General features: G+C 36.5%; 1 protein-coding gene and 1 non-coding gene across 9 annotated transcripts in view; one reads left to right on the forward strand and one right to left on the reverse strand.

Moving 5' to 3' along the window:
* The window catches only part of LOC100017234 (phospholipid-transporting ATPase ABCA3-like), a 351,884-nt gene that overhangs the window by 69,355 nt on the left and 259,876 nt on the right, over positions 1-22,653 (forward strand). For all 8 annotated transcript variants that reach the window (XR_470380.3, XM_056805469.1, XM_016424232.2 and 5 more), the window contains 2 exons: positions 20,142-20,323; positions 21,541-21,681. Coding sequence is in view for 7 of the 8 variants with exons in the window: in XM_056805469.1 (XP_056661447.1) it covers positions 20,142-20,323; positions 21,541-21,681 (323 nt within the window). In the remaining variant the exon portion in view is untranslated. The remainder of the gene's footprint in view (positions 1-20,141; positions 20,324-21,540; positions 21,682-22,653) is intronic.
* On the reverse strand, positions 8,682-8,788 carry LOC130455709 (U6 spliceosomal RNA). Its single transcript, XR_008913805.1, has one exon. It is a non-coding gene; the product is annotated as a U6 spliceosomal RNA (small nuclear RNA).

Genomic DNA, 22,653 nt, shown 5'->3' on the forward strand with positions numbered 1-22,653 from the left:
GCAAGAGAACTGAGTCTAAACTATATGCTTTCAGAGAAAGTACGGGTATTTAATAAAATAGAAGATTTTGAAGCATTCCTTAAGAAAAGACCAGAATTAAACAGAAAATTTAATGTCCAAATACAAAATTCAAGAGAACCATAAAAAGATAAATATGAAAGAGGAAAATTTAAGGGCTTCAATAAGGTCAAATTGATTATATCCTGATATAGAAAAATATCTATAACTCTTAAATTTTTTATCATTATTATAGTAGACAGAAAAAACATACATAGGCAGAGGGTATGGTATTAAGTTGTATGGGATGATATGTAAAAAAATTAGGGGAAAAAAGAGGATTGTACTAAGAGAAATATAAAGGAAGAAGTAAAACGGGGTAAATTATACCATGTAAAGAGGCATATGTGCTTGTGAGTTGGAGAATACTATTACAAGAAGGGGATGATGAAGGTGGTAACAGGTTATACTTAAAACTTTCTCTCATTGGAATTGGTTCAGAAAGGAAAGAATACCCAGATATATTGGGGTATAGAATACTATCTTACCCTGTGGAATAGTAGAAGGGAACTAAGGAAGGGGTGTGTGGGGAGGGGAGTAATATAAGTGAGGGAAAAATTGGGGGGGGGAGTGATTAAAAGACCCTAAAGAGAAATGTGAGGGGAATAAGAAGGTAGGTGATGGGAAGAGGAGTAACATAAGGGAGGGGAAAAGGAGTGATTAAAAGTAAAATACTGATATGGAGGGAAACAGTGAAAGGAGAAAGGGTGTAATTAAAAGAAGAAATCAAAATGATGGTAATCATAACTGTGAATGTGAATGGGATGAACTCACCCCCAAAATGGAAATGAATAGCAGAGTAGATAAAAAACCCAAATCCCACCATATGTTCACAAGAAACATACATGAGGCAGGTCGATACACACAGGGTAAAGGTAAGAAGCTCAAGCAGATTTTATTATGCCTCAATTTGTAAAAAGAAGGCAGGAGTATCAATCATGATCTCTGATAAAGATAAAACAAAAAAAGATCTGATTAAAAGAGAAAAGGAAGGTAATTACATCTTGATAAAAGGAAGCATAGACAATGATGAAATATCAGTATTTAACATATATGCACCAAATAGTATGATATTCAGATTTTTAAGGAGAAATTATAGGAGCTTAAGGAGGAAATAAATAATAAAACTATACTAGTGGGGGACCTCAACCTTCCCCTATCAGATCTAGATAAATCGAACCAAAATATAAATAAGAAAGAAATAAGGAAAATGAATAAGATTTTAGAAAAATGAGAGTTAACAGATATCTGGAGAAAAGTGAAAAGGGATAAAAAGGAACATACCTTTTTTTCAACAGCACATAGTACATATGCAAAGATTAATCATGTACTAGGGCATAAAAACATTTGCAAACAATTGCAGAAAAGCAGAAATAATAAATGTAACTTTTTTCAGACCATAAAGCAATAAAAATTATAATTAGTAAGGGCTCATAAAGAAGCAAAATAAAAATTTATTGGAAATTAAGTAATCTAATTCTTCAATTAGTGATTTCATTGAGGAGAATGAAAATGAGGAGACAACATATAAAAATTTATGAGATACAGCCTAAACAGTATCCCTGAGTGCCTCTATCAACAAAAAAAGAGAAAGGGGGTGATCAATGAATTGGGCATGGAACCTAAAAAACTAGAAAAATAACAAATTAAAAATCCTCAGATAAAGACCAAATTGGAAATCTTCAAAATCAAGGTTGAAATGAATAAAAATGAAAGTAAAAGAAAATTGAGCTAATAAATAAGACTAGGAGCTGAATCTTTGAAAAAAAAAACAAATAAAAAAGATGAAATATTAATCTAATTTTAAAAAGAAAGAAGAGAATCAAATTAACAGTATCATGAATGAAAAGGGCAATTTCACCTCTAATGAAGAGGAAATGAAAGCAATTATTAAGAGCTGTTTTGCCCAATTATATGACAATTAAGGTGAAATGGATGAATATTTAATTATTCCACTTTTAGGCCAGTATCCCAAAATAAATCAAAGAAAAAGAATGAATATGTATGAAATATCTGTAGCACCTCTTTTTATAGTGGCAAAGAAAAGGAATAGACTGATTTATATTCCTCTAGTTTCTAATTCTTTGAGCTCAAAAAAAGAGCTGTTATAAATATTTTTGTATATATGGGTCATTTTCCTCCTTATTTAGTGTATGGTATAGATATAATAATAGTATTGCTAGATCAAAGTGTATAACTTAGTAACTTATTGGACAAAGTTCCAAATTACTTTTCAGAATGGGTAAACTATTTCTAACTAGGCCAACAGTAAACCAATGTGCCTTATTATTGATAATTGCACCAGGGTGATCATTTAGAGCCTACTTTCCCAATCATATCCCCATTGAACCATGTGATCAAGCAGTTGTTTCTCTTCTGTGTTTCTACTCCCACAGTTCTTTCTCTGGATATGGATAGCCTTCATTCTCCTAAGTCCCTCTGAATTGTCCTGGATCATTGCATTGCTGCTAGTAGAGAAGTCCATTACATTTGATTCTACAACAATGTATCAGTCTCTGTGTATAATGTTCTCCTGATTCTGCTCCTTTCACTCTCCATCAATTCCTGGAGGTTGTTCCAGTTCACATGGAATTCCTCCAGTTCATTATTCCTTTGAGCACAGTAGTATTAGATCACCAAAAGATACCACAGTTTGTTCAGCCATTCCCCATTTAAAGGGCATCCCCTCATTTTCCAATTTTTTGCCACCACAAAGAAAATGGCTATAAATATTTTTGTACAAGTCTTTTTCCTTATGATCTCTTTGGGGTATAAACCTAGCAGTGGTATAGTATATAGTGGTAGTCTCTCGGTGATCGAGTATGACTATTGTCTTTGTGCAGTTTCATCTACGGTGTACCCTCATATGGCTTTGAAGTCCAAAGACTGAGGCGCAGAGTTTGTGGCACATGGGGCATGGGACGCCAGTTGTTACGGGAGGTGCGGCTGTGGCCTGGTGTCGGCGTTCACACTCAGCGGCAAGACGTCGACGTCGATCATCTTCAAAAGTGGCGGTGGCATGGTTAATGTGGGTTCGCCAGCTGCTTCTGTCAGAGACAGCGAGTTCTAGTTGCTTTGGTGTGATGCCAGCCCACTTCAAGTTGGACTTTAGCTGATCCTTGAATCTTTTCTTTGGTCGGCCTTGTTTCCTGAGTCCAGCTGACAGTTCACCATAGAATACCTGTCTTGGTATTTGCTGTGGGTCCATGCTGATGACGTGTCCAGACCATCGTAGCTGGGTTTTGAGGAACATGACTTCGATGCTGGTGGAGTTGGCTCTGTCGAGGACTTCCTGGTTGGTGATTCGCTCCTGCCATCGGATCCTCATGATTGACTGGAGAGAGCATTGGTGGAATTGCTCCGGCTGTTTCATGTGCTTCCAATACAGTGTCCGTGTCTCACAACCGTACAGGAGCGAGCTGAGGACCACTGCGTTATACACTTCAAGCTTTGTCACAGTGCTTACACCTCTGTGTTGGAGGACTTTGCAGCGCAGCTGCCCAAGTGCCTGGCTGGCCTTTTGGATTCTGGCATTAATCTCATGGTCTAGGGACCCATTGTTGGCGATGGTGCTGCCCAGGTACTTGAAAGTGTTGACGTTAGAAAGCTGCATGCCATCGATTGTAATGCACGGCTGGTTCATTGGCCTCCCTGGTGCAGGTTGGAACAGCACCTCTGTTTTTGCTGAGGCTGATAGTCAGGCCAAACAGTTTTGTTGCAGTGGAGAACCTGTCCACAATGGTTTGGAGATGATTTTCTTGGTGGGCCATGAGAGCACAGTCATCTGCAAAGAGAGCTTCCAGGATGAGTCTCTCTGTTGTCTTTGTTTTTGCAGTCAGGTGGCAAAGGTCAAATAGCGAGCCATCCAGTCAGTATTTGATGTAGATGTCCAGGTCTAGATCCATCACAGCATGTCATAATACTTGGGTGAAGTATAGGTTGAATAGTACCAGAGCGAGGACACAGCCTTGTTTCACGCCATTGGAGATGTTGAAGCGATCGGAAGTCTCTCCACCAGATAGGACTTCCCCTGTCATGTCGACATGAAAGAGTTGGATCAGTTTGACGAATTTTGCTGGGCAACCAAGCTTGCTGAGGATCACCCACAATGTGTCCCTGTTCACTGTGTCGAACACCTTTGTCAGGTCTATGAAGACAATGTAGAGACTCAGGTTCTGCTCAAGGCATTTTTCCTGCATTTGCCTCACCATGAAGACCATGTCAATGGTGCTGCGATCTGGTCGGAAGCCACATTGTGATTCAGGCAGGTTCTGCTCTGAAACAGATGACAGGAGTCTGTTGAGTATAACACGGGCGAGGATCTTTCCAGCAGTGGAGAATAGTGAGATGCCTCTGTAGTTGTCACAGGCTGCTTGTGCGCCTTTGTTCTTGTATAGGGCTATGATGGAGGCATCTCTGAGTTCTGGGGGCATGTCTTCCTCTTCCCATATGCTGGTCAGCACTATGTGGAATGCCTGGAGCGCCTTTCCATTTAAGGCCTTGTACACCTCAGTTGGGATCCCGTCTTTACCGGGTGCCTTGCCTGTACCCATTTGTTTAATGGCTTTTTGGACTTCCTCTATTGAAGGAGAGACGCCAAGTTGTTCAATGGTGCTGTTTTGGGGGATCTGGTCAAGGGTGCTTTGGTCGACTAAAGAGGGTTGGTTGAGAAGCTGACTGAAGTGTTCTTTCCACCTGTTGCTGATGCCCTTTTTATCTTTTATGAGAGTGTCACCATCAGAGGATAGCAAGGGAGTGGTGGTGGGTTTTAATGGCCCATAGACAATCTTGAGGGCACTGAAAAATTGTAGTTTTTCATATCAGCATACTGCTGGATTTCTTCTGCCTTTTTTTCCCACCATCAGTCTTGCATCTTCCTGATCTCACGCTGCGCCGTGGCTTGGAGAGACTTGAATCTGTCCTTTTTAGGAGCAGAGTTTGGGTTCTTTTGCCACTCCATAAAGGCTGGCAGTGGTATTTCTGGATCAAAGGACAGTCTTTTAAAGCCCTTTGTGAATAGTTCCAAATTGCCATCCAGCATGGTTGGATCAATTCACAGCTCCACCAGCAATGCATTAATGTCCCAATTTTGCCACATTCCCTCCAGCATTCATTACTTTCCTTTGCTGTCATGTTAGCCAATCTGCTAGGTGTGAGGTCATACCTCAGAATTGTTTTGATTTGCATCTCTCTGATTATAAGAGATTTAGAACACTTTTTCATGTGCTTATTAATAGTTTTGATTTCGTTAGCTGAAAACTGCCTATTCACATCCCTTGTCCATTTATCAATTGGAGAATGGCTTGTTTTTTTGTACAATTGGTTTAGCTGTTTGTAATTTTGAGTTATTAGACCTTTGTCAGAGTTTTTGTTATAAAGATTTTTCCCAAGTTGTTGTTTCCCTTCTAATTTTAGTCACATTGGTTTTTTTGTACAAAAAATTTTTAATGAAATGAAATTAAAATTATTTATTTTACATTTTGTAATTTTTTCTGGTTCTTGCTTGGTCTTAGTGATCTGAAAATATACTATTCTGTGTTCACCTAATTTACATAAAGTTTCCTTCTTTATATTCAAGTCATTCATCCATTCTGAATTTGTCTTGGTTAGGGTATGAGATGTTGATCTAAACCTAATCTCTCCCCTACTGTTTTCCAATTTACCCAGCAGTTTTGGTCAAATAGTGAATTTTTGTCCCAAAAGCTTGGATCTTTGGGTTTATCATAGACTGTCTTGCTGAGGTCACTTACCCCAAGTCTATCCCACTGATTCTCCCTTCTGTTTCTTAGCCAGTACCATATTGTTTTAATGACCACTGCTTTATAGTATAATTTAAGATCTGGTACTGCTAGGCAACTTTTCTTCACATTCTTTTCATTATTTCCCTTGATATTCTTGATCTTTTGTTCTTCCAAATGAACTTTGTTATAGTTTTTTCTGATTCGGTGAAAAAAAGTCTTTTGGTAGTTTGATAGGTATGGCACTGAATAAGTAAATTAAATTGGGTAGGATGGTAATTTTTATTATGTTAACTCACCGTACCCATGAACAAGTAATGTTTTTTCAATTGTTTAGATCTATTTTTAATTGTGTGGAAAGTGTTGTGTAGTTGTGTTCATATAATTCTTGTATTTGTCTTGGCAGATAGATTCCTAAATATTTTATATTGTCTAGGGTGATTTTAAATGGAATTTCTCTTTCTAACTCCTGCTGCCTGGATGTGTTTGGAAATATATAGAAATGCTGATGATTTATGTGATTTATTATTTTGTATCCTTAAATTTTGCTAAAGTTGTTGATTATTTCCACTAGCTTTTTAGTTGGTTCTCTAGGATTCTTTAAGTAGACCATTATGTCATCTGCAAAGAGTGATAGCTTGGTCTGTCTCCTCACTGCCTATTTTAATAGCTCCAATTTATTTTTTCCCATAATTGCTACTGCTAGAATTTCTAGTACAATGTTAAATAATAGAGGTGATAATGGGCATCTTTGTTTCACTCCTGGTCTTATTGGGAATACTTCTAATTTATCCTCATTGCAAATGATGCTTGCTGATGATTTTAGATATATACTATTTGTTATTTTGAGGAAACGCCCTTCTATTCCTATACCTTCTAGTGTTTTCAATAGGAATGAGTATTGTATTTTGTCAAAGACTTTTTCTGTATCTGTTGAGATAATCATGTGATTTGTGTTCCTTTGCTTGTTGTTAGAGTAAGTTATTTGGATGGTTTTCCTAATATTGAACCATCCTTGCATTCCTGGTATAAATCCTACCTGGTCATAGTGAATAACCCTCTTTATGACTTAGTGGAATCTTTTTGCTAGCATTCTATTTAAGATTTTTGCATCTATGCTCATTAAGGAGATTGGTCGATAGTTTTATTTCTCTGTTTTTTATCTACCTGGATTTGAAATCATTACCTTATTTGTGTCATAAAAGGAATTTGGCAGAAATCCTTCTTTGCTTAGAATGGTGAATAGCTTGTATAATATTGGGATTAGTTGTTCTTTGAATGTTTCATAGAATTCACTTGTGAATCTATCTGGTCCTAGAGATTTTTTCTTAGGGAGTTCTTTGATGGCTTGTTCAATTTCTTTTTCTGATATGGGTTTAAGTATTCTATTTCTTCTTCTGTTAATCTAGGCAATTTATATTTTTGTAAATATTCATTCCTATCACTTAGATTGTTACATTTATTGACATATAATTGGGCAAAATAGTTTTTAATGATTGTCTTACTTTCCTCTCCATTAGAGGTAAGATCTCCCTTTTCATCTTTGATATTGTTAATTTGGTTTTTTCTTTCCTTTTCTTTATTAGATTGACCAGTACTTTGTCTGCTGAAGAGGAGTATTTCTTTTTGTCTCTTTTCATTTTTCTATTAACGCTAAATTTTCTAAGATTTCATTCACTTCTCTTACTTCTTTCTTATTTATTTTTTGGTTTGATTTATCTATATCTGATAGAGGAAGGTTCAGGTCTCCCACTAGTATAGTTTTACTATCTATTTCCTCCTTCAACTCCACTAGTTTCTCCTTTAGAAATTTGGATGCTATACCATTTGTTGCATACATATTGATTACTGATATTTCCTCATTGTCTATCCTGCCTTTTATCAGAATTTAATTACCTTCCCTATCTCTTTTAATCAGATCTATTTTTACTTTGGCTTTGTCAGATATCATGATTGCAATTCCTGCCTTCTTTTTCTCAGTTCAAGCCCAATAGATTTTGCTCCAGTCTTTGACCCTTACCCTGTAGGTATCTACCTGCCTCATGTGAGTTTCTTATAGACAACATATGATAGGATTTGTGTTTCTATTCCACTCTGCTTTTTTCTTGCATTTTATGGATGAGTTCATCCCATTCACATTCAGAGTTATGATTACCACGTGTGAATTCCCCAACATTTTGATATTCTCTCCTAGTTCTGCCCTTCCTTCTTTTGCTATTTCCTTTTAAACCAGTGGTTTGCTTTTAATCAATCCCCCCAATACTCTTATTTTACTTCCCTGTCTGCCCTCTCCCTTTTTGTTCCCTTCTTATTTTTTTATGGTCTATTAAATTCCCTCCCCCCTCTGTTTCACTACCTTTTCATACTCCCTTCCCCACTCCCGCCCTTGATTTTTCCCTTCTTATTTTCCCTGTAGGGTAAGATGGCATTCGATACCCCAATGGATCTAGATGTTCTTCACTCTCAGAATTGATTCCACTGAGAGTAAGGTTTAAGTATTACCTATTAGCACTCTCTTCTTCTCCTTCTTATAATAGTATTCTTCCCCTCCCCTTCCCATGCATCTTTTTGTGTGGTATACATCATCTTGTTTATCTTATTCCTTCAAGTTTCTCTTGGTGCCATCTTCTATTACCCCCTTTTTTCTTTTTTTGCATATCATCTTAGACCACTAACTACCCCCAAACTCTACCTATGAATAATTCTTCTAATTATTGTAATAGCAAATAGAATTCTTTTGTGTTGCAAATAACATTTTTCCATATATGAATATAAATAATTTAATCTTATTGAAGCTCTTTTCTTCTTTGAAAATAATAATTTTTTCATACCCCTCTCTTTCTTATTTACCTTTTCATGTTTCTCTTGATTTTTGTGTTTGGATATAAAAATATGGAATGCTTCACAAATTTGCATGTCATCCTTGTGCAGGGGCCATGCTAATCTTCTCTGTATTGTTCCAATTTTGGTATATGTGCTGCCTAAGCAAGCACTGGGAGTTTTTTTTTTATATATGACTGTTGACAACTTAGATTCCTTCTTTTGAAAACTACAAAAATTTTACATTAAGTTTCTCTGATAAAGTCTTTATTTCATATATAGACACATATGCATGTATTTATATATTTATAAGATTTATAAAAATAAGAGCTAAATTTATAAAAAATAAGAGCCATTTATTCCCCAGTATGAACTGATCAAAGCATATGAACAAGCAATTTTCATAAAAAGAAACCAAAGCTATCAATTGTCATATAAAAAGATGTTCTAAATACTAATGAGTAGAGAAATGTAAATTAAAATAAATCTAAGGTACAACATCACACTATATCATATTAACTAACATGACAAAAGGAAAAAATGCTGGAGGTCATGTTGAAAAATAGGGACACTAATTCATTGTTGCTGGAGTTGTGAACTAAAGTATTCCAGAAAACAATTTGGAAGTATGCCCAAAGGACTATAAAACTGTGCATAATCTTGGATCTCTCAATACCACTACTAGATATATCCCAATGAGATTTTTTTTTATAAAGGAAAAGGACATATTTGTATAAAAATATTTATAGTAGCTCTTCTTGTGGTGGCAAAGAATTCAGAATAGCTAAACAAGTAGAATATGATTATTATGGCATACTATTGTGCTGTGAGAAATGATGGGGGGAATGGTTTCAGAAAAATCTACCAAATACTTCTATGAATTGAAGAAAAATAAAGGGAGCTAGAACCAAGAAGACATCATACATTGTAAAAGCAATATTGTATTGATGATTGGCTGTGAAAAACTTAGCTACTCTGATTGATGCAGTGATTGTATTGATGAATGAACTCATGCTTTCCACCTCCAGAGTGGGAACTGATGAGCTCTAAGTGCAGGTTGAAGCAGCATCCTTCTTTCATTTTATTTGTCTTGCCTTTTTTTGGTGACATGGCTAATATAGAAATTATGTTTTGCATGATTTCACATTTTTATTTTTACCATATTTCTTGCCTTCTCAATAACATAAAGAAGGAACTGAAGGAAAAGAACTGGGAACTCAATTTTTTAAATGAATATTAAAAGTAAATTATTTTTTTAAAAAAGAAAACAGAAAACTACTTATTCATATCCTTTTACCATTTTTCAATTGGGGAATGATAATTTTTCTTAGAAAATTGAAATCTTTTGTATTTTCAAAAGAGACTTTATTAGAGAAACTATATGTAGTTGTTTCCTCCTTACCCCTTTATTTGCTTTTCTCCTAATTTTAGTTATATTGATCTTATTTGTTCAAAACCCTTTAAATTTTATCTAGTCAAAATTGTCCCATTTTATATTCTAGTCTTTCTTTGGTCATGAAATCTTACTCTGTCTGTTAATCTGAAAGATTATTTCTTCTCTATCTTGTTTATTATCTCACCTCTTATGTTTAAGATATATATTCATTTGGAACATATCTTGCTAAATAAACATTGTAAAATGTTGCTGTGAACCTAATTTCTGGGAAGCTGCTTTCAGGTTTTCAGAGTTTTTCCCTCACTGAATAATGAGTTTTTATTCTAGTAACAGAAGTCTTTGGATTTTTGCAACATTCAGACTTTTGTATTCATCATCTCGTTTTTTTGTATATCACATCTGTACCACTGATTGGCCCTATTTATCAATAAGTACCAAAAATTTTTGATAATTGCTGTTTTATAGGATAGTTTAAGATAAATCCCCAAAATATCAAATATCATTCTGAATTTGGTACTTCTGTAGGAGCATGTGGAGCTGATTCTATCCCTTGCTTTAGCTGCAGCACATGTTAAAGGTCACATTGGACTCAGGCTTCCTGGAAAACCTCAAAGAAAGCTAGCATATAGGAAGCATTTCACAAATGCTTATTGTCTCAGCTTGTTCACTGGCTTACATGTGCTTTCTCCTTTCATGAGCAGTATTGTCAAGATCTAGCTTTATAACGTTCAGACAGGATACTGAAGAGTTCCTGATGGCTTCATGCCTCACTTATCTACCGTTGCCCTAGCCTCAAGCTCATTTGGTATATCCCCATTCAGAACATTTCCAGACTTCCGGTCACCTTTTTGTAAAATTTGACACCCTTTTAAATCTTTATCAGGAAATTTCTTGGGGAGTGTAGCAGAAACCTTTCATATTTCATCTCTATTGAAAGTCCCTTCACATAATTTAAAAAAATACATCATTATTGTTTTTATATCAGCTAAATTTCTTCCTTTTTCCTTATAGATAACCACTCCATATATAAAACATTTTTTTTTTAAAAACCCTTCCCTTCCGTCTTGGAGTCAATACTGTGTATTGGCTCCAAGGCAGAAGAGTGGTAAGGGCTAGGCAATAGGGGTCAAGTGACTTGCCCAGGGTCACACAGCTAGGAAGTGGCTGAAGCCAGATTTGAACCTAGGACCTCCCATCTCTAGGCCTGGTTCTCAATCCACTGAGCTACCCAGCTGCCCCTAAACAATTTTTAAAAATAAAGAAAAAGAGGAGATAGGGTTGGGGGAATTAGCAAAACCAATCAATAAAGAAATAAAACAAAATTTTCATAATATATCCAGTGTTCCACACCTGCAGAACCCCAGACTTGCTTTTTACAAAAATTAGAAAAGGTGTTTTCTCCTATCTTCATGGCCTTGACTTTGTAGATTATGATTTTCTTGATATTTTCTTCTTTCCAGATTTTCATGACACTTTCTTCTGGCTCTTCTCTGACTGCTCCTTCTAAGTCTCTTTAACTGGATCTGCATTCAGGTCACACCCACTCGTCTGGAGGTCCTCCTCTTGGCTTCACCCTGTATTCTATTTCAATTGTGATCTTCTTAGCTTCCATAGTTTCAATTATCTCTATGCAGATGTTTTGGATATCTATTTGTCCACCTTTAATTAATTCTTCTCCTGACCTCTGTTTGTATTAATGGCGTGTTGGATATCTTGGAATTGGTTTTCCTGTAAACATATTAAACTCAACACATACAAAAATGTATTCTTTTTATCCTTTTTTCCTAAAATCCGCCATCTTCCGAACTTACCTATTACTGTTGAAGATACCACTATTGTCCCAGTCACCCAAGATCACAATTTAGGTATTATCCAGGACACTTTAACTCCCTATATCCCACAATCCCTTTTTCCATTTCCTGTTTGTGCATCTCCTTATGTGGAGGGAGTTTGGAGTTTTGAGTTTCCATTTCCGCCCACATGGCTTCTTGGGCTTGTATCACCATGGAGGGAGCAGTTTTTTTTCCTTTATCTATTTTTAAAAATTTCTCTCTGCTCTAAGTGGATTTTAATAAATAGTATTAAAATAGCATTTGGAGTATTGAATATTAATTTTAATCCTTACAGTTTGTAACATCCCTTACACTTTTCTCTCCTGCAACACTGCCACCACCCTAAGTGTAAGCTGTCATCACCATTTACCTTTACTGTTGTGATAGCCATCTTGTTGCTTAACCTACCTCAATTCTTCCCCTACACCAATCCATTTTCCTCTTAGCTGCTAGAGTAACCTTAAAGACTGCCCATTTTTATGATAAAGGAAAAAGGACAGGTGAAGAGATCAAGGAATAATTAGAGCAGTAGATGTATCAAGGAAGTTCATCCCCTCCCCCTCCTGAGTAGCTTGACCTGTCCATCAAACATTCCTGACATAACACAGTTGAGCCAGGTTTTGTGTCTGTGAACGTGTTGTACATCAATAAAAGGAAAGGCATTGGGCTTGAGGGGAGGGAGAAGTGAGAAGAGAAGGAAGAAGGAAGAAATTGGGAAAAGAGCAGGCAGGTGAAGAGAAGGAGGAAGGGTCTTGCAGGCTAGGCACTACATGGTCAGGTTACTTAGAGGAATAATTGTCTATCCTTTCTAATAAAATTTATAAAATATATATCTGGGTAGAAATATTATTTCAGTTCTTACAGAATGGCAACCTTTAGTCAGGGGTATTTTTTTAGGACCTTTAATTTTCTTCTGAGAAGTTTTGAATGAGTGCTTAGATATACGTAAGAATAGAAACGACTTCAGTTGTGCCTGCATACATGAAACTTGCTGAGAAAGAGAAGCAGAACTGTCTAAATAAAGCACCTACTCAAATGGACTGGTGAGAAAACTGCCTCCCATGTATTTCCCCACCCCCATTCTTTTACTTAGCCCAGCCCAGCCCAGCCCAGCCCAGCCCAGCCCAGCCCAGCCCAGCCCAGCCCAGCCCAGCCCAGCCCAGCCCAGCCCAGCCCAGCCCAGCCCAGCCCAGCCCAGCCCAGCCCCTGACTTCCCCAGATTCTCAAAACTGCTGGCTCCTACTGCCACTTTGCTCAGTCAGCTGCTGCGCTGAGCATGAAGACACCCGGTAAATTAATCCTGGGTGTCCTTCTAGGCTGTGGATTAGAGTAAGGGGCCACCTGGAATAGTAGAAACAAGTCCAGGCTTTTTGCCCAAAACTGAAGCGGAGGTTTGTGCTTTTTTTTTCCCCCTGATTGTTAAGGATTCCCATGGTTCCCCACCCCCCACCCCACCCTACCCATTTTAGATGAGAGTGGGGCAGTAGAGGATGGGGCAGGATCCTGTGTGCCCCCCCACCCCCCTCCACTGATAATCTGACTTTCCCCAGGGGCGAAAAACACAAGCCTCCCATTTCTTCCCAGCCTCTACACTCTCCCCAGGGTGAGATATAGGGCAGGAAACTGACACGGGTTCCCCATACCTGCTGCCTTTCTACAGCTTGGCATAGCCCGGCACATGGGAACCCCCCCCCCCCCACACACACACACACCACCACCACCAAACAGGACTGAGTTGTTTTGTTTAAAAGGTTTTTCCCAGTCCAATGTCTCTCTGACTTTCCCCGCATGCCACACCTGCAGGGACCTTCTTGGAGACACCCCTTAAATTAATCCAGGGGATCCTTCCAGGCTGTGGACTTGAGTTAGGAGCTCCCTGCCCCAACCCAACTTTGAAAATACATGGCCACAGACTAACCTCTAGGGGAGGGGAAACTGCATTTTTACAAGGAAGTTTTCTTTGAATTTTTCTCTCTCACTCCCTCACCCTCAAAGTTCCTTGCAGACTGCCTGCCCTCTTTAACATCAAAACTCACATTTTTTTTCCCTTTCTCTCCCTTTATCTGACTGCTTTTAGATAAAGGCTACCCACAAGTGCTTTCCACTCATTTATAGTGCCACCTACTGTCGAGAATTAAAACTTCAGGAAAAAAATTCCTTTGCTATTGCTACTAGTGGGTGATCTAAAATAATGCTATTAAATTGAATACATTTAAATAAAAAGATTATTAATAGTTAAATATTAATATCGAATTTAAATTAAAACCAAATTTCTAAAATTGAGCAAAGCCATCATTAAATCAAATTAATTGCATGCAATATTAAGGAATAATTTTAGAATACAATAGTATTACTAATACTATCAATAACAATAATTATTATTTTGTAATAACTATTATTAGTTACTATTATTAATTATTATTGATGATTGAGAATTGTTTATGGTTGTTTATTGTTGATTATTTATATCAGTAATGATTATAGTAAACACACATTATTAATTATTAATAGCATTATCCATAATTATAATAAATGTATATTGTTATTAATTAACAACAACAATTATTACATGAAATACCCGTACATTGTTCAGACTATTGCTGTGCAGCAATTACTGTTTCCTTACATTAGCTTTTTGTTTTAAACCTCCTCTTATTGCCTTCCACAATGACATTGAAGAACTTTATGTCTCCATTTTTTTTTATGTTTTAGGAACTTTTCATTGTTTAAGCTGATCATTTACCAATACTCAAACTAGCTTAAATAGGACATACAGAGTAGACAATATGGGAAATACTGCAACAAATCAAGGGAAATCAGGAAATATTCCTCCTGATTCACCCCTGCATAAACATTTTAATTCCTGGAGTGATCCTAATTTGCCTAAGGAGAATTGGATGACAAAGAAGAAAGCTAGAAACCCTTTGTAAGGCATGGATGGACATATCTTTTACCTGGCCAAAATATGGTTCGTTTGACTTCAAGATCTTAAAGATTTGAAGTGAGCCATTAAAAACAAAGATTCCAAAAATTATAAATACTGGTTCTTATGGGCATATCATGTTGATAAATTGACCATTCCCTCCAATGAGGAAACCATTCTTTCTTTGGAACCAAACCATTCTAGCTTGACTCCTTCAGTGAAATCTAGAAACATACTCTATCATCCCACCTGGTATGTGAGGAGGTTTGTCCTCATACTGACCCAAACCAGGACTTTAACTCCTCAGCTCCTCTCCCTGTCAGACCTTGCTCATCCCCTACTCCTCCAATCCTCTTCCCCCCAATCTACCTCTCTACCCTCCCTTAACATACCCAGTATCCACCCATCTCCTGTATCCCCACCCGTACCATCCCTCCTTCAATCCTTATCCTTACCCTCCTTCTCACCCACCTTACTATTCCTCTAGATTTCACCTGTCCTATGCCTCTCCACCCTGCCCCCAGCCCCACCCCCAATCTTTTTGCTCTGCCTTCCCAACTCCTGACCAGCTCCATTCCACCATCCCCCCTCCTTCCCCTACTAGCCTTACTGCAACCTACTCCATTGAACTCCAGAACACAGGCCAAGTAGCTGTTACCACAGATGATTCAAATAAAGGTCTTTTCCCTCTAAGAGATGTCTCTACATATAATAGATGTGGAGATTTAGTAAACATTAGACATCATACACCTTTCTCTCCACTAAACATTGAGAGATTCAAAGAAAAATTACATTCCTTTGAAGCCGAGCCTATATTGTTAATAAATAGGGTTGAGAACATTTTTCATACATATAATCCCACATGGGTTGATGTGGAAGATTTGCTCCAGGCATTGCTAACAGAAAGAGAAAGGAATAAGATTCTTTCTCTTGTTAATCAGGCTCAGGGAAAGGGAACAACTCCTTGGTCAACTGAAGATCCCAAATGGGACCCAAATTCAGAGCAAGATTACTTACAACTATGCCAGGCTAGAAATGCATTGCTAAAAGCTATGAGAACCTGTTCTGATGGGCCTGGTAAATGGACTAAATTTGAAAATCGTAAGCAAGAAAATAATGAAAATCTCTCCCAGTTTATGGATAGACTTATTGAGCTGGGAGGCAACTATATTGAGCTTGATCTTGATAGAGAATGGGACCTTAAATCAGAATACAATTTGTAAAAAAAACAAAAAACAGTTGTAAGGTAGTTAGGGATTATTTTATGACTAGTTGTCTAAAATTTCCTTCTATGGACCTTGAAGAATTGAAAAGAGTGGCACTTTATGCTTTTGAGGGACATAAGAAAAAGGAGAAGGAGAACACTGATTTAGTTGAAGCATTAAGGAAGGAAATAAAGGAATTGACTGCTAAACAGGGTGAGAAGGATAAAGAGAATACCACTTTAGTAGAGACATTGAGGAAGGAAATTAAAATAATTAACTAAAACAGTTGGAAAGGTAAAGCAAGGAGAGATCATAGCACCCTTACAAGAATCCACAAAACAACCACTAACATGTTATTTTGTGGAAAAGTTGATCATGTATGAATTGCAAGAAGAGAAATCAGGAAAATGGGAATGGAAATTTCAGGAATAGTAATATTGATAGGAGGAAGAGTCTGGAGGTAAATTTTAAGCCTTTTCAGACCTCATTGCCTTATTGATGTTAACTGTTTCAGTTTGTTCCCCTCTTCAGAATGAAGAAGTCTCTATAACTCAATTCTAAATACAAGATATATGTAATTTACTGTTAACCACTTCAGAAGTTATCAAAATTGAAATATTCTGTTACATTATCTTTATTTGTACCTCCCCTATGATTGTACTGAAGAATATCTTTGCAAAAAGCCCATAAACAGCACGTCGTTCCCTTTTTGCCTTTGTTAATTGTCACAGAGATGGATGGACTACATCACATTAGTTTCAACCTGTATACAAGTTTTGGGAATTTAATTGTCTAATAATTTAAATTAATTTTAATGCGTCTTCAGAATTGATTTTCAGATATCTGGGAGCATCCCTACCTCTGAATGATTATTCTCCTGCCTCTGAGTTGTTTGTAACAAGAGGTAAGGGTCTATTTGTGGTTGAAGTAGAGTGCAATGACATTGTTACATTTTCCCATCTTTGCATTTATTGAAAATGTAATGGATGACATATCTGCAGTGATTTTCACTTTTTAGTCCTTGGCTTCACATGAAAATGAGTGGGACATATTGGAGACAGTTCTGTTACACCATTACAGTCTCATACCAAGAGGGAGGAAGGTGCCCAAGTGGCTTAGTTACCCTGTGATGTGTTATCATCTCATCCAGAAGGTGGGAATGATTTTCTTGTGAAGCCTAGTAGCTTCAAAATGGATTTCTTATATTTGTAATTCATCAGCTGTGCAGAGTTTTTTCTAGGTTTCTCTCCCACCAAATTTTGGAATGATGGTAATAATAGACTTTTTTTAGTAATATCTTTCCCAATGTTGAAGGATTTGCTAAATCTGTAGAACTTGTGACAAGTATTGATGTGTTCATAGTGTGAATCCTAATGATAGTGGGTTTGTTTGTTGTCATTTAATGGGATCTTATAATTTTGGGGGTTTTGGTACTTCTTAGAATCTGTATTAGCTGTTGTACTACTGTTTTTAAAAGGCGAATTTCACCTGGTGAAAAAAATTATGTACACTCACACTGTGGATCCTGGCCAAGTTAAGAGGGATATAAATTTCATTTTTGAATGAGCACCTTTTGTGTTGTGCCTCTGCTTGGCTAACACATTGTCAAATGGAATGTGAACTGTGAAATTATGATTTTTTAAATTGTTTTTTTCTCTTTATGTTTGTAATGGAATATTAGATTTTTTCTTTCTTTTTTTCCTAACATTGGTGATACTTGAAGTACATGAAATCAGTATTAATGTTTTTTTTCCTTGAAGGATAAAGTTTACAGAATAAGTTTACAGTATCTATTAGCCCTAGTAATATGCATAACTAAAGGCTTTAGACTATGAAAACCTGCTATTTATTGATAAATATTATGGGAGTTTGTTTAATGATTGTGTCTGATTCCAAGAGAAGGGAACAAAAGAGTCAATATACAGTGCCAAGTAGCACAAGATCAAAACAGATAAATACCAATCCAGGGAGGATTGTTGAACTTCTTTGCCAATACAAAAGGACTTGAACCTTGTTTGAGAACTGAGGTTGTGGAGCTTGACATATGTTAAGATGCAGGACTCCCTTGTAACACACTCTATGTGCAATATTCTGAGTCAAGTATCTCAGTTTGGCTACCATCCTGGCTCCCCCTATCTCTGACAGTGATGTTACAATCATATCAGGGAATGATTTTTTTCCCATTTTCTGCTGAAACCTAGTCCTTTCTCTCTTATAGTTTGGCAATTTTCTGTGGTCCTGGCTGCAAATAGGTAAAGTGCTGTATTGCTGCTATTGTCCTACAGGCTTGTGGGACATAAGTCACTTTAATTGGTCCTTGCTGTGATTCAAGAACCTGTTACAGGTTTATTATTTTTTACTCAGGATTTTATACATGTAAGATTTTTATTTTATTTTTTATCATTAATGTATTTCTTATTTTTATACAGAATTTCTTTTTTTTTACTCTTTTATTTGAGACTTTTTTTTGTTTTTCTTTTGACAATTGTTTCATATACCTCATAACTCAGTCATGTATCCCAGTTGATTCTGGTATTGGTCAACATCCTCCTCAGAGGGAATTGTGTAATTATCCAAAAATCCAAGGTTTGAAATTTTTTGGAGAAATTTCAGAAAAAGAAACTTGCCAACACCCAAAAATCAAGGAAGTGGATCTTTTTGGAAAAGGTGCTGTAAGATTCCTGAAGGGGCCACACATTTCATCAAAACATCTAGAATAAACTTTGGGATATAATAAACTGAACTGAAGGGGGTTGAACATACTAATTCTGAATGTAAACTCTTATGTCAAAGGGGACTGCCCCCTAATTTGCATTTTGTCAATGCGTCTATCAATCAGTTTTTGTATTTTACTCTCATATCTAACTATTATAACTTCCTTTTAGAAAAATGCAATATTGTATGTACTTTTAGCTAGAAGGTATTTAGTTATAAGATAGTTATATTTAAATGATCCATTGGGGAAACAGGTCTCACAAAGGATCACAAGGAGAATTGTGTCAAGGAAATTCATCCCCCTCCCCTCCTAAGTAGCTTGGCCTGTCCATCAAACATTCCTGACATAACCCAGTTGCGCCAGGTTTTGAGCCCGTGAACATGTTGTATGTCAATAAAAGTCAAGGCTTTTGACTTGAGAGAAGGGAGAAGTGAGAAGAAAGTGAAGAAGGAAGAAATCGGGAACAGAGCAAGCAGGTGAAGGGAAGGAGAAAAGGACTTACAGGCTAGGTAGGTACCACATGGTCAGGTTACTTAGAGGAATAATTGTCTACCTTTTCTATTAAACTTTATAAAATATATATCTGGGTAGAAATATTATTTCAATTCTTACAAAGAGAACCAGGAGAGAATTCAAGGGAGAACAGTTTCAAGGGGGTAGTCCCTAAGATTATATCCTTAATTCTTTGTCATGATTCAAGACCCAAGACCAATATAACAGGGTGTTTTGAGACTTTTATTAGGCATATGAATATAAATCATTGTTGGGAAGTGATTGTTGTATCAAATGAAATGTACCAATAGATTTTCAGAAATTAAAAAATTAGTGCAAGATGAGCCAGGGTTCAGTGAGCTAAACTCACAAAGTCAAATATACATGTTAGACAGAATAAGTGTGCTGCCTTGTTTCCAAGATCAAGACTAAACTAATGGAGGTTGTCCCAAGATGCAAGAAAGAATAAAGAGTAATGCAGCATAGGATGCCTCAGTGAAGGAGTCCATATCTGATATATTAATTTTCTCCTTTCCTATAAACTACCTTGCTGATTCCAAAAGCTTCCAGGTCTCCCTTCTTTGGATCTCTATTTTTCTTCCTCCATTATCATCATCTTGACTTCCATTTTTATAATAAATTTGTTTATAAAGCACTTTTCCCTAAAAGAATTCCAAAAATATTTATTTTATTCCTACTTTATAAAAGAAAAAACTAAGACTGAGGGAGGATTTAGTCCTGGCAATGCTTAGAATTTATTAAGCCAGATTTGAACCAATGTCTTCTGAACTGAGGTTCAGCACTCTCCATTAAACTTGATGTCAGTTTTATTTAGGCAAAAAGAATCAGTTGTTAGGCATATCCTTTTTCCTACCACAGTGTTCTATGGGCTTAAAAAGTTTGAAGACTATAAGCCTAGCTTCAGGCTGATAAATAGAATAACTGTCTTTTTTGTGTTGCAGGGACTGGCATGCAATGGAAAGACTTCCTGTCACCTGTTAATGTAGATGATAACTTCACCTTGGGGCATGTGGTGATAATGCTGATATATGACACTTTTTTCTATTGTTTGGTGACCTGGTATGTGGAAGCTGTATTTCCGGGGGAATATGGTATGCCCCAACCCTGGTATTTCTTCTTGATGGTGAGTTCTAATGCTTCTTTCCTTCAGATCAACCATGATTATTGCTATCTTATAAACAAAGGAACTTTGAAATTACTAACTACCCATGATAACCTGATACCAAAGCCTTGAGAAGCAAATGCAGGATGACACATTGTGTCTTTACCATGTTAAGCTATGCTTACCTCAGTTTTACTTTTTCTTTAATTTGAGTAAATCAGGAAAAGCACCATGCTGTTCAAATGCAAACCAAACTCATAGCCTTCATCTATGAGTAGTGGGACTACACGCCCAACATCTCCCCACTCGCAAATAATCTACCTCTTCCTACTCTGTCTGAGAAATTATGAGTAAGGAATATTGAAGATACAGCTATTTATTGACTTCTGATGAAGTTATGTTGCATGTTTGGAAACTTATAGAAATAGAAACTGACTCCTCTTAAAAAGAGAAGCAAATAGATTAATAAGCACGGATATAAGCATTAAGGATATTACAGAAGTTAGAAAAATATATTTGGGGGCCTTTGACCTTTCTAATAACTCACAAACCAAAGCAATTTCCACATTGTTCTTCCCCTTTTACTTCTCCCCTAGGTCATTAATAGCAAAGCCTTTTCCCTCTTCTGTTCCCTTCAATTCCTACCTTTCCTAAACTTCAGGCAGCTCCAATGTCCTTGAGTCTTTTTAGGCCATAGACCATTATAACAAAGGGAAAGAGATACCCACCCAATTCCATTTGGCTGGAAAAAAAGCCCAAACCTGATATTATGTAAAAATGTTGAACTTTAAGTTAGGAGACTGGGGTTCAAATCCTGGCTCCAATGTTTAGTATCAGTGTGACCCTGGACAAGTCACAAGTCTAAGCCTCAAGTTCTCTTCCCTATTAAAATTGGGATAAAAAGGCCACCCAACTCACAACGTTGTTTTCTCAAGGAAAAGAAACTTGATTCAGATTCTGGAAGAATTTCCCCTCTTCTATTTCATTTGATACCTCATTGTGGAGTTACTTCATTTTGATCATGGCTTCTTTTATAGTGGGATTTTAACAGAATGTTTGTTATATATCTTGAAAGCTGAAGTCTTAAGGCCATTTAGCTGCAGAATTTCATTTTCTCAGTTTCCTACAATTTCATTAATCCTAAATAACAAAAAAGCATATGTGTGTTGTTCTCAACTGTACTGTAGCATTTTCACTTAATGCCTATCTTGGTAATTGAGTTTTGGTTTATTCCATAGCCTTCCTACTGGTATGGGAAGCCAAAAACAATTATGCAACACGAGGAAGAGGAAATACATGAGACATATTCACAGAATGAATTCTTTGAATCTGAACCTGCAGATCTACACCCAGGAATAATGATAAAAAATCTCTCCAAGGTATTGTTGCACTGGTCTCTTTCCAGTTAGAACTAAGATTTTGTTTGCAGTTTTATATTTTTTCCTCATACCTTAGAAGGCCTTACTTTAGTAAAGAATTGCATGTCATGTCTTAATAACATGGCCCATTCAGTTTGTGTGCAAAGAGTTTCTTATAACTTCTATTCTTACTTTAGCCCTATATTTCTTACTTTATTATTCCAGAAAATGAATGTTTTCTTTGGATTATTAAGATGTCATATATATACATATATATGTACCCTTACTCAAAAAAGTTAGGTATAGTTTAAGAAGCTGCCTCTCCAACACTGAGTGTGTGTGGAAGTGATTTCTGCCTTTCTTAAGTAATTTTTACATTCTTTCATTGTTTCTTCTAATGAAGGATCTTGGAAGTGGAGAATAAAAAAGAGGGGAAGGTTGTGTTTTTCAGTGCCAAAGTGTGATATCAGTGGGGCAAAAATGTGGCAATAATTGACTCTAGAGGATACTTTAGTTAATCTGGTTGAGTAAGGGATATACAGAGTTTTTGGATATGGTACTTTAGAAACATAGCATGAGAGTTTCTTCCCATGAATTCTTTATAAAATAATGAAATAACTTGACAGAGATGAAGCTTACAGAGTTATCTGCTCTAGGATTTTGCTTATAGACAAAATAATTTGATTCCTAGCCACTGGTTCTTTGCTTATTGCCTAAATACATGTATATCTCCCAATACTTAAAAAGACCTTTATTTATTTAAACATTCCTTAAAACTATTATCCTGTATATATTTCCTCATGTTCAGCCAGATTATTAGAAAACAACTTCTTGCACTTCTTTCTCTTCTCTACTCAGTTTTAACACCTTGAAACCTGGATTCCAGTTTTATCAGTCAATTACAACTGCTCTCTCTCAAGTTACGAATAAACTTTTGATGGCAAGATTCATTGAATTTTTCTCAATTGTTATCCTCCTTGACTTCTCTTCAAC

The sequence above is a fragment of the Monodelphis domestica genome, chromosome 7 (genome assembly GCF_027887165.1).
Source record: "Monodelphis domestica isolate mMonDom1 chromosome 7, mMonDom1.pri, whole genome shotgun sequence".
NCBI lineage: Eukaryota > Metazoa > Chordata > Mammalia > Didelphimorphia > Didelphidae > Monodelphis > Monodelphis domestica.